This window comes from Oreochromis aureus, linkage group 11, assembly GCF_013358895.1.
Source record: "Oreochromis aureus strain Israel breed Guangdong linkage group 11, ZZ_aureus, whole genome shotgun sequence".
NCBI lineage: Eukaryota > Metazoa > Chordata > Actinopteri > Cichliformes > Cichlidae > Oreochromis > Oreochromis aureus.
Genome location: NC_052952.1, coordinates 6,674,876 through 6,690,505, shown reverse-complemented (window position 1 = coordinate 6,690,505; position 15,630 = coordinate 6,674,876). Strand labels below are relative to the sequence as shown.

The following is a 15,630-nucleotide window of genomic DNA, read 5'->3' as shown; positions in this document are numbered from 1 at the left end:
AGAAACCGCAGGTGGGTCAGAGGGGATATAGACAGAAAGTCCATCTTTAGCCATCAGGTCTGCACTTCTGCTGACAATCTGATCGTGAAACCACATTGTGTGTTGTTGTTTTTTCAGCTGTGTATGCATTTTGTACAGAACATCCAATAAAGGCTGCGACAACGTCTCTTTTTCCCCCCATTGCTCATTTATTGTTAATTGTTGGTATCGCTCAAAAGAAAGATCTTTCTACCCCGATATACATCTCTCTTCTTATTTTCTTTCATTAAATACACACCATGTCCCCACAAATACAATGATCAAAAACACAGTAGTCATGTACTGTTGGTTCATACAGAAAACAACAAGTGAAATCAAACGTCCTGTGTTGGCAGTTGTCACTCAGAAATAGTCATAATAAAAAGCTTTGGAATGGTAAAAGTATAATGCACTCACAGTCGTGGCTAAAGGTTGAAATAAATCATATGGATCGGGTTATTCTGAAATCACTGAAATGAAATGCAAAGCGTAACGAGCGTCCGTACACGCCTCATGAGCTGTTTCGCTCGCAGCGCTGGGATGAACGCTCGTCGTTAAAAGTTCTGACAAAAACTCACAAAATGGTCATTTACAGCAACATTCAGCTTTATGGTTATGTTGTGGTTACTTACTATACGTCTTTACTCTGGGCAAACATATAATATATTATTCACATAACATAATATACATCTGTATATACATATTCCTTCCACCCTTAACAAAAAAAAAGTGTCCAGGCACTTCCTTCAGCAATCTTTTGCCAGATCACTGACTACAATGTAGCTACCTCATTCTTCCTCCTCATCACAAACGAGCTGCTCTATTTGAGAATCTGTGGGAGTCTGGTGATGTTTGTATACTGTTAGATTGCTCACATATTCTGGTTATCCCACCTGAACCAGAGTGTGAGCTGCAAACTAGCAGCAGGGTTGCCTTTCTCAGCTTCTGCAGGCTTCAAGCTGTCTCTCCTTGTTCATTAGGGTAGGTCCTGTAGTGATACCTTTACCACCCTCCCTGAAAACCTCTACTTAAAGGAGTCTCGGGAGATGTGTTGGCGTATAACATATTTTAAAAGGCTAATAATGGAGCTTATTAGAGATATTTTTGTGGCTATAAAGCAAAAGCGATAAAAAAAAAAAAAAACAGAAAACAAAATCTCTTCCTTTGTGTAATGGGGTCTTTGCAAGAGCATGTTTCAAAGTTGTCTCTGATCATTATGTGTATCACACATCCCAACCTGACTGCTTCTTACATTGATTCAGGCATAAAGAGTTCCAGTGCTCTCCAGGCTCTGGCCAACAGCTGAAAAAGAGTGGATTTTGTTTATCCATCAACTCTGCGGTAAGTCAGCAGCAGGGTATGTGGCCAACAGCTTCTTACTTTTACTCCTTTTTTAAAATCACATTTCTGCATAAAAAAATATGTCCGGCAATGAGCAGTGACCCAAAATAGCATTCCCGCCATCTACTCAATCTTAGTGCCCCCTACCCCCTGTTTTCTTTTTAATCTGTTTATTTTACACCAACAGGAACAACAACTGGCTTCAAGTGTAAATGAGCCCCCCTCTTACCTGAAAGGTTTAGGACAAATTCAAACAGGCTTAGCTTTTCTTTGACTTTTTTTTTTTTTTTTTTTACAGCACAACCAAATGTCTTGGACAACGAATGAGTAGAAGAGGTGCAGACTGAGACCTGTGTGACCGCACCAGTTCAGACACAACGGCGCATCATTTTTCACACCAACACTGTGGCATCTCGATGCGTTTCAAACAGCTTTCCCCTCCTCTCCTTTTGCTGTCCCCGGTGAGCATAAAGTACAAACAATCACTTCGGAGCAAGAACATTAGCTGATGCAGTACATAGTGTTTGTTTGTAGGCATATATCAAGATGAAGCAGTAGAACAAAGTAAAGGATTCAAGTCAGTCAGTGGGATTGGCACCGTGACAGTAACGAGACAGGAATCTCCCTCGGTGGCACCAGGCTCACTGCCAGTAACGCCCACCTGTAGCACACATGGTAATCCAGCACAAACATTATGGCAAAATACAACACATTGCACTACTGTACAGTTTCTGCATCAATACTGTTGAATACTGGGCTGGTCTGCTTTACAATGTAGGTCTCTTAAAATCTCTTGTTGTTTTCTACCTCAGGTGGAAAACCTTTTCGATTTATTTGGTGGTTTCAATAAATCTGTCCTATCATTAGAGAATAAGGCAGTTTATGGTATGGTAGATAAGTCATGCCACGAGCACAGTGGACCGTTATTTTATGTAGCTCTTCCACGTTTAAATAATGCTGCTGTAACTCCAGAATTAGATCCAGCCTCTTCGGTTTGTACGAATGAAATGATGAAACACAGCCAAGGTGACCCTTGTTTAGAAGAGACAGGTCCACTTTGTAGCTCCAAATATTGTTTTGCTGCTACAGAAACCCTTAGCACATACAAGATGTAGTCCAAGAGGCAAATAGGACCGAGAAAAGCACAAAAAAAAAATATCAAAAGAGATAAACATCACCAACAAGGAGGAAATCACAGCTGTACATTAAAGGTTAAAAGTCAGAACCTTGACCATGTTTTTTTTCTTTCCTCTTCTTCCTCTACAGTCCTTTCAAAGCCAACTTCACAGGTCCAAACATTAAAGTAGAGGGGGGGTCACCGGGTGACCTCTGTCTCCAGCGCGTGGGAATTTGCTGCTGTCGTAAACGTTTAGTTGCTATCTGCCTTCAAAGCAGTCCAAGTACTCCAGGACAAGGTCATAGCAAAATCGATACTGGTCCTAAAGAAACAAAAAGGAAAAACACAAAACTAGAGTCAAAAATCTCAAATGCATTGAATTTGGTTTTTTTCAATGAATTTACAGACTAGACTGAACTTCCATACCAGAGACTCGACCATGTTGGGTTTGCAGTTGCGTAGAGTTTTGACAGCATAGAATACGTCTACCATGTTCTGATACTGGATCATCTCGATGAGGATGTTGCAGGCACAGAAGGTCCCGCTACGGCCGCCACCATTGCTGTGGAAGAGAATACATTGTCTAATAACTATTACACAGTACAGGCATAAATCAACGCTGCTGCTGTACCTATGCACAGGTATTCATATCTGTGTATGGACAGTACTCAATGCTCTCTGCCAGATCTGTTCAATCACGTGGTGATTTGGACTAGTTACAGAAGTTACACAATGCAAATACTGCAGATACTAAGGTAATGAGAGATGATGAACACATGGATCATTTGCTGCTCATTCCTACTTTTGAAAGGCAAAGCCATGAATGTATACAAGCAGCATAGCAGCCCTCTCTGGCTGCGCTGATTAAAGCTGTGTTTGTGGATATGGTTAATGTTCAGATGTTACATTTATGGTTCAGTCCATAGTGCTATGGGTAGATGCTGCTGTAACTCCTCTTTACTGCTCTAATGGACATTACCAGAAAGCTCTGCTACAGTTTATGTCAGAGATTACAGCAGCAATATTAGAGACTTCAGTGCAATAGCAAAAACAATCATAAAGAATCAAAGCTTGAAAACAGACCAAAAACAAGAAGCATCAAACAAAAAGCATGACCAGGCCAATCTACAGCAGTGTTTCCTTTCTTCCATTTATCTATTCATCTTCTACAGCTTATCCAGGGTCGGGTCACAGGAACAGCAGCCAAGTCCAGACCTCTTTCTCCAACTTCGGCAACTCCCCCAGCTTATCCAAACAACGCTTAAAAACAACGCAAAGGTACATCCTGCCAAGCTGAAGATGCAAACTCTCCGCATGTCCCGGGTCTATCCAGAAAACCTTGCCAAGGAAACATCCTAATCAGACGCCTGAACTACTTCATTTGGATCAGCTCTACTCGGAGTTCCTCTCCTGAGCACAGCCACCATTGGAAGAAAACCAGTTTCGGTTGTTTGTTTCCGCAGTGTAATTCTTCCTGTCATCACTCAGAACTTTGTGATAAAAGGTGAGCATAGAAATGTAGAATGACCAGTAAACCGATAGCTTTGCTTTTACGCTCAGTTCTCTGTTCACTGCAAAAGACCTGCAGATGCTGCACCAGTCTGTCTGTTCACTCCTTCACTCCCCTCCCCTAACTCATAAACAAAAGCAACTTGTCCCTGACTCAGAATGTGCACTCCACCATTTTCTGCCAAAGGGCCATGGCCTAGTCATGCCCTCAGACTAGAAGGTGCTAATGCTCATTCTCACACTGCACAGCTGTGAGCTGCTCCAGTACAAGCTGGAAGTCACCACCTGGTGATGTCAACAGAACCACATCATCTGCAAAAAGCAGCGATAAGATGCTGAGAGTGGCATCCTTCTAGCACTTGGCTCCACCCAGAAATTCTGTCCATAAAGATCACGAACAGAATCAGCCTTGCCCAACATCCACCGGGGGAAAAGTCTGACTTATTCCTGGCAACGATAACCAAGCTCTTACTGTAGTTGACATGGACTGAAAGGCATGTAACCATGTAACAGTCACCATAAGCGGTCAAACACCTTCTCCAACTCCACAAACCACCCAGTACACTGGCTGCTCAAACACCCAAACATACTGAAATATTCTTAAGAGGATAAAGAGCTGGTCCAGCGTTCCACAGCCAGGATGAAAACCACATTGTTCCTCCTTAATCCGAGGTTTGACCAACACAGAGTTATAGTTTTGCATTTTTTAGTTTTTATTTTTATTTCAGTTTCAGTTTAGGTACAGTTAGTTTTTAGAGCTGATTCTCTTATTTCAGTTTAGTTTTTTAGTTTGTATTAGTTTCAGTCTTTTAAATTATTATTGTATGAAAGGCATATGCCTGAGGTAAGAGTTACGAAAATCAGAACTGGTACTACAAAAAATAAACCCCTTTTTGAAACAGCTTGACTCCATGTCTTGTCGACATCCAAAGTCTCAATAAGCACATCTATCTATGACTCATCAGGCAAAACTAACAAATACTCCAACTAATCATATAACCTCCATTTTATTTTACTTTTTTGTTCATTTTTCAAAGTCTAGTTTTTATTTTACTGACATATTTTTCACATCTGGTTTCAGTTTTTAGTTTAATTTTAGTTACCTATTATAACGTTGGACCAACTGGCATATTTATTCTCAATCTAGCGTTTCCCAGGGTGTGAATAAATATGGAGAGATAAGAACATCACCCTCCAAGTAAAACTCACGGCTTTTGCATGCAGCACACATCTCAGTTTTCCTCTACTTGAATGCTCGCAGCTGACCTATAAAGGAAGTTCAGTGCAATGCTTATAAAAATGTACGGCATCAATGACTCTGTCGAGGCAGTACAAAAGATTATAATATAAAACACAGTGTTGATAATATCCAAAGATGGTTTGGGGTTGCCTCTGGCACAAAACAAGTGCAGGCTAAAAACTGTCTGAGATGGTAAGAGCTGGCCACTCATGTGCCTGCTGTGCTGCCCTGTTACTAATGTGTCGTGATAACCAAAGCAAAGACCCTTCAGTATATACATGACCATCAACACAACATGACAGGTCATGCAATCCTTTAATGATCCCAGCAGCTGTCTCAATTAATACTAGCTGCTGATGGTAAGACGACTGGTTGATTTAGTTCATCAAGATATTATTTCTCTCTCCAAAGGTACAGATTATTCCTGAGTACAGGTGAAGGTGTTTGTGGTCAAAGCAGCTGCAGTCTATTTATTATACATCCTATATCATATAATATATGATCCAGAGGGAATGGAAAAAAATTAATTAAAATTAATGCAAGCTGACGAGTGTGAGGGGAAAATAACAAATGGGCAGACAAACTGTCAACACAGAAATTTCTACCATGACCCTTCTGGGGCTGTGTAACATTACCATTGCACAATCCTGATATTTAGTAGCTGTTAGCAGCTTCGTGTAATATTTTATTTGAATTAATAAAAAACTAAAGTTTGTTTTTCTTGTGTCAAAGAAAAGAAACATAATACTAAATATGAAGTTGTATAACTGTATAACAGACTGGGGTGGAATCAGTAGTGAGCAGAGAATAGGTGGTTTGTGGGGAAAAATGCAAGTCAGAGTTGCTTTGGGTCATAGTGCAGTATTTTCTTTCTAAACTACCGGTTTATGTTAGGAGTAGGAGTAGGCCCAAGTGAACGTAAAATTGACATAAAATGAGAGCATTATCGAAGAAAAAAAGAGGCTTCGTGGCTGTTTTCGCTCATGGGACACTACTGCATAATTTAACAAAGTGTATGCCATGAAATAAATATTGCTTGAAATGGAATATAAAAATTTGACAAGTGATTGACAAAAAAAGTTCAAGCCTTCTTCATTCAAATTAGTTTGATCTTTTTGATATAATTTGCAATCTATAATATATACTTAGTCATGCTATTAGTGTAGCACTGTGTGCAGGCAAACTGACCAAATTAGCTCAGACTGAAATAAAGCACCAATAAACGGTTGGATATTTGTACACAGACATTTATGATTCCCAAAAGGTATCTGATTGCCGTTGGTGGTCTACTTTTTTCCTCGCACCACTACGAGAGCAACATTTGTGATTCTGAGTGAAATGTTTCAACAGCTACCAAATGGATTGTCATTAAAGCAAGTGCCAACATTCATGGTGCTTTTTTTCTTATCTGATACCCTCAATATGACAGTTTTAGTATATCTAACATTTTCTAAGACTTTATATTTGGATGGTGATCACCCTCAAGTGCCCTGAGGCGACAGTTGTTGTGATTTGATGTTATATAAATAAAATTAAAATTGAACTGATTACGGCTGATGTTACTGGCTAAACATCAGGATCATAGAAAGAATAAAACATAGATGCTGTTTCCTGGTCAAATGCAGAAGTGCCTGAAAGGTTTTATTCCATCCAAAAGCAACCAAAGGGCGATAACTTGTGGCAGCAAAATCACTCCCAGTCTCTTAGAAGTTGAGGCAAAAACAGCTTTCTGACTCAGCCTCTTTAAACACTTTACTACTGATTTGATGGTTTCAGTCCCTCATTTCGGGTCACACACAAAAAACCCTCACTGGCTAACAAGCTGTCCGTCACAAGTCTTTAGCCCCACTGAGTGTGCATTTTAACATTTTGCAACCAAGATGGTAATGGTGGAAAAATCCATCTCAAGACTTCAAAATGGGACTTTAGAAACTAATCATTGTAGCTACATCCATTTTTTATACTGTCTGTGATCAGCATGTTAGCATTATCACAGTGAACGTGCTAGCATGCTTAGACTGTTAGCACGGCTTTAGACTAATATCTTTATTATGAGTTTATTTAACATATGGTGGGCAGTGGGTACATATGCAGTACTGTACAGAAGTCTTGATCCATCCCCCATTTCTTTGTATTATGCTACAGGAGGAGTGATTTCTTGAAAGATGCAAACATAGATGGAAATACAGTGCATGAGGCAAAAACAGAGTTTTTACAGCGAGCTTGAAAGTCAGTATTTGCTACGACCACCTTTATTCTTTAACACAGCTCTTAGGCAGCCTTCTTGTAATTTCTGTAAGTAGTCAGGAATAGTTCTCCAGGCTTTTTGAAGGACATTCAAAGCTCTTCTTTGTGTTGATGTTGGCTGCCTTTTATTCTGTTCTCCATCAAGATGATCCTACACTGCTTCAATAATAAGAGCCAGGCTGGAAAATGAAGCTAGCAACAAAGTGCTAAAACATACAATTTAAATCTGGCATATTGACTCTTGGCTTAGTTGTCACACATAACAGTGAGAAAAAAACAATTTATCTTACGAGACTACTTTAACAGATAACAAGATGAAAATCGGGATCCTTGGACGCAAAATACAAGGAAATGATAGGAGGCTCAAGAAACACTTTTAGGGATGCACCATCCCGATATATCGGTATCGGGGCGATATATATATATATCTATATGTACTAATGCCCGGATGGGAATTTGGGAGTCTTATTTCCAGGATGAAATACATGTTTAACTGAATTCTGGAAAACAATAGTAGAGTGTAAGCAGAAAACAATCAGTAATCTGATGACCCTGTATCTGAATTCTTATCTATCTCATAAAAACAGCATTTGTTTAAATTGAAACACGATATGAATATAAAATATTTATAAAACATAAGAACAGCTATATGAGAAACACTGTAAGTAGTTTGAAATTGAGAATTAGTGAGTCACTTACAATAGTATAATTTGAAAGGGAATTATTTCATTTTACAGTATATTTCATTTGCCTTGTATACTCTCCCGGTCATCATAAATGTAAGACACTATCAATAAGCTGATGAAGGACAAGCCACTTCCTCTCTCCTGAGACAAATGCAGCGAAGGTGGGCCTGGGAGATTCTGCAGTGTATAGAAGCAATATTAAGGCAATCAATCGTCGTCAGTGCTTTGGCAGTGCTGGATTTAGTGTAGTGAGAACCATCGCATTCTGTATTAAGCTATAATTGATTTGATCTCCATAATCTCTTTCCTGGTTGTCGTGGGTAACACTGTGTGACAGCACTGAGTGATGTGCTTCTGGATGGGGGCGGTGGGATGAGCGTGTGATGGGTTGGCAATGAGCTGGACGGCCCATTCATATTCATCAGCAGGGTGTGCTCTCCGGGGCTTTAGGACAACACAGACGCATATAACACCACTGACTTCACAATAGCACAGCGCAATTTGATTTTCTACAATATAAATACTGCCATGACAAATCACACTGCATCTCATTGTGCCAAATCGCACATGACGACACAAAAACAAGGCAAGAAGCGGTCGCCATTTTTACATTTCCTATGTTTTTACGTATACTTTTGCGACATCTCCCACCAAGAAAACGGTGTCGGCTTAAAATGCACAGTCTTCAACAGCAGCAAGAGCTTTTCAGAAATAGAATGGGCACATTACTGCCTTTTGTATCAATCTGCGTGATGCATGCTGCTGAAACATTACTCACAGGCAGTGCACAACTGTGCGTCCTTCTCCACACTCCCTTTGCCACTTGTGCACTTGAGCCAGCAGGTTGAGGAAAGCCTTCTTGGAGTCTGGAACGTCGCGATATGCCGACCAGCGCAGAAACTGGAACTGACACATCACCAGCTGGCCCTCTTGGAGCTTCAGATACAAGAGAAAGCACACAACACACATATCTGAGGCCATTGTTCTCTTTTGCTGAATATATGTGTGCATGTGGCAAATAAATTGTTCTGGGTGTTTCTGTACATCTTGTGTGGTAGCCAGTTAGAAGCCACTTTTGAGTGCTCCCCAGGCTGCGTGTTGGCATTCAGCGCTGTGCTCACTCAGCAGCCTGACTTTGAGATATATGGGTCTGTGGGAGTAAGAGGGGCCCGCGCTGTGTCTGAAAGAGGTCCCTGTGTGTTCATAACCTTGTCCTGCAGAATCTCACCCAATACTTAAGGACCAGCAGAGAACTGTAAGTCATGCAAATTGGGCCGGCAAAGACACCGACGATGCATGGAGGAATTGCCTCAGTGGAAGCGGGATTTACACAGTGTGCTCTTTTTTTGTACTAACCGCATATCCGTACATATGCTTACAATGCACTTCCTTTGACTTTTACTCACTACCCTTGTATATCATTGTCAAGCAAAGGAAATCTACTCACTAATGCACAGAGTGGGGCTGAGTGAGGGAGAGGTGTGTGTTATTTTTGTGTGATTGTATTCCTTCCATGCTGCGTTAAGTTGCCCTCTCCTTGACTGTGATGTGCGCTGAGTAGAAAAGAGGTGCCATAGGTAGAGAGGGGAATGACGGGGGCAGTCGACACAGGAGGTGAGGATGCCAATCAAGACAGGAAGTTCTGGGCACCGCTTGTCGTGCTGCTTTTAATGGCAAAGGGGAAACGCCTTGCATACAGATTTCTTTAGTAATTGGTTGATGTTGATCCTGAGCAGAATGCAAGCATGTGCTTATGTAAATTCCTGAGCATAAAACATGCATAACTACATATAAACAACACAAACAGCCAACACAGTGAAGTGAAAATGAGCTAGTCCTACATATAAAACACATTTGGGAATTCTCTTCAGCTGAGGAAAGACCACACTAACATTCCACTGTGCTTCCTCGACTATGACAGAACCACTGGTGCTTTTATTTTTTTTTGTTTTTAGCCTATTTTCTGAGCTCTACCTAACGCTGCACTGTTTAAAACGTGTGACGAGCTTTATGAACAATTCAAAAGAAAATCTTCTTTGCTGCCGAAAAGAGTAGACGGCAACTGAAAATATGGCAAGCATCACAATGATGAAGGGCTCCTTTTTAGTATGCCAACGTGCGCATAAGAGAGGGAAGACACCTATCTAGGTAATAACAAGAAGAAATTGAAAAAGTGAAAGACTGACCTTTATGGCATGCATGTCAATGGCTTCCTCTTGCATGTTTTCCACGAAAAAGAAAATTCTTATAATAAAAATCATTCTCATGGGAATGTTTGATGGAAGCACTGGGGGCTCTGGTTCAATTTTCTGGACTGCTGAATATCAAAAGAATGTCCTTTGTAGTACGTATAATAAAGTCTATGAATAAAACTTCTACTCATCTGCCATTGTGCTCGATACAAATTTCCAGGCTCTCGTGTACAGTGTATTTTCTTAAGAGGGACTTATTTGACAAACTCTTCTGTCCCATGAGGCGTAAACTAGTGAAGTGCTGCCGTATTTGCATTAGTAACGCAAAAACACACACTATACGGAAATATAGTCTCATGTGAAACCACGAGTTTCAGTTTGCATCCATAAAGGATATTGTAGAAAATGTTAGATGTATGAGATTTATCTAAACCACCTGAAATACTCTAGATTTTCAGGTGCACGTTCGAGGTGACAGCTCTGAATGTACTGCAGGTTAAACCTCCCGCTCATACATTTCTAAAGCAGTTTAAACTTAATATTTGTGAAATATCACCGAGCTCAATAAAATGTCCTGTGCTGGCTGTTTTGGGATGACAATGACTCACCCTCGTGACGTTCTTGACTCGAAATAGACGAGTTATAACGTCCTCGTCCGCTGACATAGACAGGAACTCCACTTCCATCGGCCCGTACTGCTGTAAACCAGGCTCCGGCCAGTACTGGACACATGGCTGCACAAACAACATGGGCAGAGATGAGTTCATTAGTGATTTAGCTTGAAAGAAAATGCTTTTTTATGTAGCTGTGGCCATAATACTTGTTCTTAGAGCTTTGGATTATCAATTGTTGCTGGTGTTTATTAAAATAAAAGCAGCAGTTGAGTTAGTTTTTGTGGAATTTAAAAAGCCACAGTAGTATTAGTTAGAGAAGCATTGGGAAAGGAGAGACCTAATGTGCTTTGAGAGATTTCAACAAGAGGGAGACAGAGCACCGCAGCCCCGCAAATGAACTCTATAACAGAGTTCATAACAAGATCTTTCACTGGACATCTTAAAGTGGCTATAACTCAATTTTCAGACAAGACCCCACAGGCCGAAAGAAACCAGATGAAAACTTTTTAAAGGCGAGTGGATGAAAAGTGGGATTGAATAGGATCATTGCATTTATTTTATTTTGTCTAGATTAGATAAGGTGTTGCAAAGAACACCCAGAAAAAACAGCACAGCACCTATTTTCCCCTTAACGTGTGTAAACCAACTGTAAAGATAAAATATTCGGAACATTTATTAACATTTTAGCAATGCTCGTCACAGCTTTGGAGGTTATACTGATAGTTTAATGCTTGAGGACAGTTTTTACAAACTGCATTTGGTAGCTTTCACATTTAGTCATAAAAATAATAAGTATCTCTGTCTTAGCATATATATTTATAAATCCAGCATTGTTTGGGCTCTACTTTCTTCCTTCTTCAAATTTTTCCATCTTAGACCAAACTCAGAGTAAGCGCCTGTTTTTCAAGGATCTGATGCACTGTAATACATATTTCACAAAGTTAATATTTAAAGGTGGACTGAAAACCTTGTAAATCTAATGCCTAAAGGACAGAAAGGAGACTGCGTAAGCTATTATCTTCAGTGCCTATGGCTTTTTACAGGTGAACTCTGCATCTCACTCCTTATTCATGCCCATATTCATTATGCAAGACTGTAAATACAAGGTACTATGAGATTATACACAAGTACTTTAAATCGTCCTTCTAGCAGTATTAATAATAAATTGATGAAGGCCAGCGTTACTTTGTGTTGCAGACTTATGTATTTAAATTGTTTTTGACTCTTGTAGTCTGCATCCTTATTTTAGGACAGTTCTCACTCGTTTTAATGCTTTTCCTTGGGCTACATTACTGGACTGCAAAGATTTCTTCTTCCTTTATTGCCAAACTGATGAGACCCAGTTGTACCTGTCCCACAAGCTTAATTATTCAGCAACATCGTTCTCTCTGCACAACTATTTACGTGCCATTAAGGACTGGAAGCTTGCCAATCTCTAAAGCTTAATTCCAACAAAATGCAGTCAGGTTGTGCCAGCTTTTGGCTCTTTCACAGACTATGCGTTTCCTTCTGCTACAACTTGAGGAGTTACATTTGATCAGCTTCTCAGTCTGGTTTCCTATATTACTACCACAAGCTCATTAAATCCTGTTTCTTCCAGCTGACAAATGGCTTGAAGAGTGAAATTACTTTGCTTTAGGGACACAAAAGCAAACTACATGCTCTTTATGTTTGCGCGATGCTTATAATGATTTCTTGTGTCGTAATCAGAAGAAACTATGTGAAAGATATGCTTATATTTATGCATAACTACATGGAAAAGACAGGTCTGCTACAGACGTTTGGGCTGATAATTACCTGATAGAGCTCTTAAAGCTGGGCTAGAAAAATCCATAATAACTTTTCAGCATAATGTTGTTGTTAATTAGCCTTCAGCATTCCCTGTGGGTTCTGTTTTAAGACTTTAGAAAATTGCAATAACGTGTGGCAGTCACAGATCTTATCTTTTCAAATTCCACAAGAGTTTATTTCTTTTTTTTTTGCCTAATGTCATCTTAAGCCCTTATTCACCTGCTCCAACCACATGAAATAGCTAGTGTTTAGGACTTAGCCTAGCAAAGACTTTAAAAGTTGTGTCCTGCAGATTAATTTGTTTTAATAATGTATTCTGAGAATTTATTTTTGGAGCACCAGTTTAGCTCACTGGGTTTAGCAGGCAAACCATATGGCATAAGGCTAATGAAGGGGCCTGGGTTCAAATCCACCCTGAGACAATTTACTGTGTCTTCCCCCTGTTTTCTCCCAGCATTCCTGTATTCCTGAAGGCTAAAAAGGACAAGTAATGACCATTAATCTCATGTTATGTTTCCACTAATTACTTTTAATATTGTTTGTGTAAAAATAAAATTTAAAAAACAGGGATTATATGCTCATGAAAAAAGTGGGCTGGTTAAAAAAAAAATCTAAGATGTGGCTGGAGGGTAATGCAAGCCTATTCTTCAGAGATGTATCTTGAGGAGGGAAAGGAAAAACTGGGGCGAGCGTTATCTAGTCATGCCTTGAGATCAATGTGGTCAGGGATCAAAGCCCAACAAAATGGCATGAAAGAACTAATCCCGAGCACAGTAAGATACAGAAACTGTAAAGGCGGGGGATGTCAGGGAAAGTCTCGAATAAACTTCATACAACCCCAAGACTGCGAGTAAAAACTTGCACGGCAAACAGTGGCTCCTCTGTGTGTGTGTGTGTGTGTGTGTGTGTGTGTGTGTGTGTGTGTGTGTGTGTGTGTGTGTCAGATCTCAAACGTTTTAAGACATCTCTCTCTTTTTTCAGTGTCAACAAATCAATGGCAATAAAAAGTACCTAACACTTTGACCTTACCCAGGCAGAGTTTGACTGATTTAGCTGGTTGAGCATGACCACTGCCGTGCAGCCGTAGTCAAAAACCAGCCGCCAAAAATCGGCCGTGGTGCCCGGCAGAGGGTGAGGGGTCACAATGAAAGCAGCCTGCCGGTGGAAGCTGTCAGCGAGAGCAGCATTGATGTAATTGTTACTTTCCCCTTCTGTCGTGACCAGGAACGCAAGGGCGCGATCAGGCGGGAGGACATCCATGCTGCGGTTCTTCTCTCGGTTTCTGGGTAAGAGAGCAATGCTGCACTCCTCCACATCCAGGTGGGGAGTCACAGAGTTCAGCGTCTGAAAATGGAAATGTGTAAGAGGCCAGGTGAGAGGAAGGTGAGGATAAAGTGAAATTTGAGAAACCATTTAAAAGTGGAATATGTGAGGGGTGATGAGACACTGCAGAGGAGTCTGAGATCTTAGGAAAGAGAAGGAGGTAGAGAAAGTGAACGAGACAGGAGGAGGGAGGACTGGAAAAAAGAGAATGCAAAAAGACCAATGATGGTAATTGGTTTAGTCTTTTATACGCTGAGCATCAGCAAACTAACTTAAAAGGAATAAAGCATAAGATTGGCAAACTGCGTAACAAAGTTGAGTGCAATAAAACAAATAAAAAAGAAATGTTGCATACTGATTTTCCATAATGAATTTAATCATAATTACATTAAACAACTTGAAAAAAAATATTTGAATAATTAATGCATAGCATCAATAATAGATCTGTGACTTGCTGATCTCAGTGCTATCAATTGGCTGTTAGCCATCTACAGGATGACAGAGTAAAAGGCAAACACAGCTCTTTGGGTGGTAGGGAGGCTTTTAGCATCACTGCCTGACAGAGAAGTTTACAGGATCAAAGCGGGGAGTGAAACACTTTCCTATATGAAAAGGTAACAGTTTGTTGCACCACCAACATTACTGCTCCCTAATACTCAACATACATCCATCATAATTTATACAATATGCATATTTTATGAGGATTAAATGGCTCAAAATCATAAAGAGAAGCGCAAGTCTTTTTCGGAACCACTTTGAAATGCTAAACCAACGTGTGTGCTGGTTGAGCAGTGCGGCAGAGGAAGGTGAATGAAGCAGGTGAAGCGTTTTGGAACACAGCTGGCTCTCCTGTCTCCTAATCAAAATCTAATAAAATCTTCTGAGAGCACATTCCTTTAAACCACTCGAGGGGACATCAGTGGCAGTCGCAAAGAATAACAATGGAAACTAACATCATGTTTCATGTACGCACACATACATTATAGATGCAAACACACCACACAGAGATATCTATTAGTCTGTTCCTTTATGCGCTCTTTGCCGAACTGGTGTGTGCGCTACAAAGAGCATCCTCGTCTCTGCGTGCGTGTCTGTGTGTTTTTTTGTTTTTCCCCAACAACCGTTCATCCTTTCTCCTTCATATCTGACAGGCGTGTTTGAAGTTGTTTGGATGAACAGTTCACATATTTTGGTTAAAAGTTGACTGCATGTGAGGTATTTATGGAACACCTGTGTGGTGTAGCTGCAATTACCGCCTCCACCGTGAATATATTTTCAACCTGTGGGAAACCATGCAGTGGAATCCAGGCACAGTGAAAGCACCTGCTAAAAAAGTCATGTGAAAAAGAAAGTTTTCACGGGACAGTGCTGTCGAGTGAAATTTTAACTACACCTTTCCTGTTTCTTTAAGAATTAAGAGGGTAAGTAGCAGCAAGGTGCTGCTAATCAACTGCACTTGGCTAATTGATCATCAACAACTGTGAGCACCTGTAAAAGCACATGTTTTGGCACTTTGGTGCTCTGGAGGGTTCAAGTGTGTTAACACCTGGGA

The 15,630-nt window shown here is 40.4% G+C and overlaps 1 protein-coding gene across 2 annotated transcripts in view; it reads right to left on the bottom strand.

Moving 5' to 3' along the window:
* Positions 1 to 603: 603 nt before the first annotated feature.
* ptprub (protein tyrosine phosphatase receptor type Ub) overlaps positions 604 to 15,630 on the bottom strand; it is a 185,221-nt gene continuing 170,194 nt past the window's right edge. For both annotated transcript variants that reach the window (XM_039619552.1, XM_031752528.2), the window contains 5 exons: positions 13,785 to 14,099; positions 10,959 to 11,084; positions 8,937 to 9,094; positions 2,903 to 3,038; positions 604 to 2,798 (listed from right to left, as the gene is read on the bottom strand). In XM_039619552.1, coding sequence (XP_039475486.1) covers positions 2,736 to 2,798; positions 2,903 to 3,038; positions 8,937 to 9,094; positions 10,959 to 11,084; positions 13,785 to 14,099 — 798 coding nt within the window. In that variant the 3' untranslated portion in view covers positions 604 to 2,735. The remainder of the gene's footprint in view (positions 2,799 to 2,902; positions 3,039 to 8,936; positions 9,095 to 10,958; positions 11,085 to 13,784; positions 14,100 to 15,630) is intronic.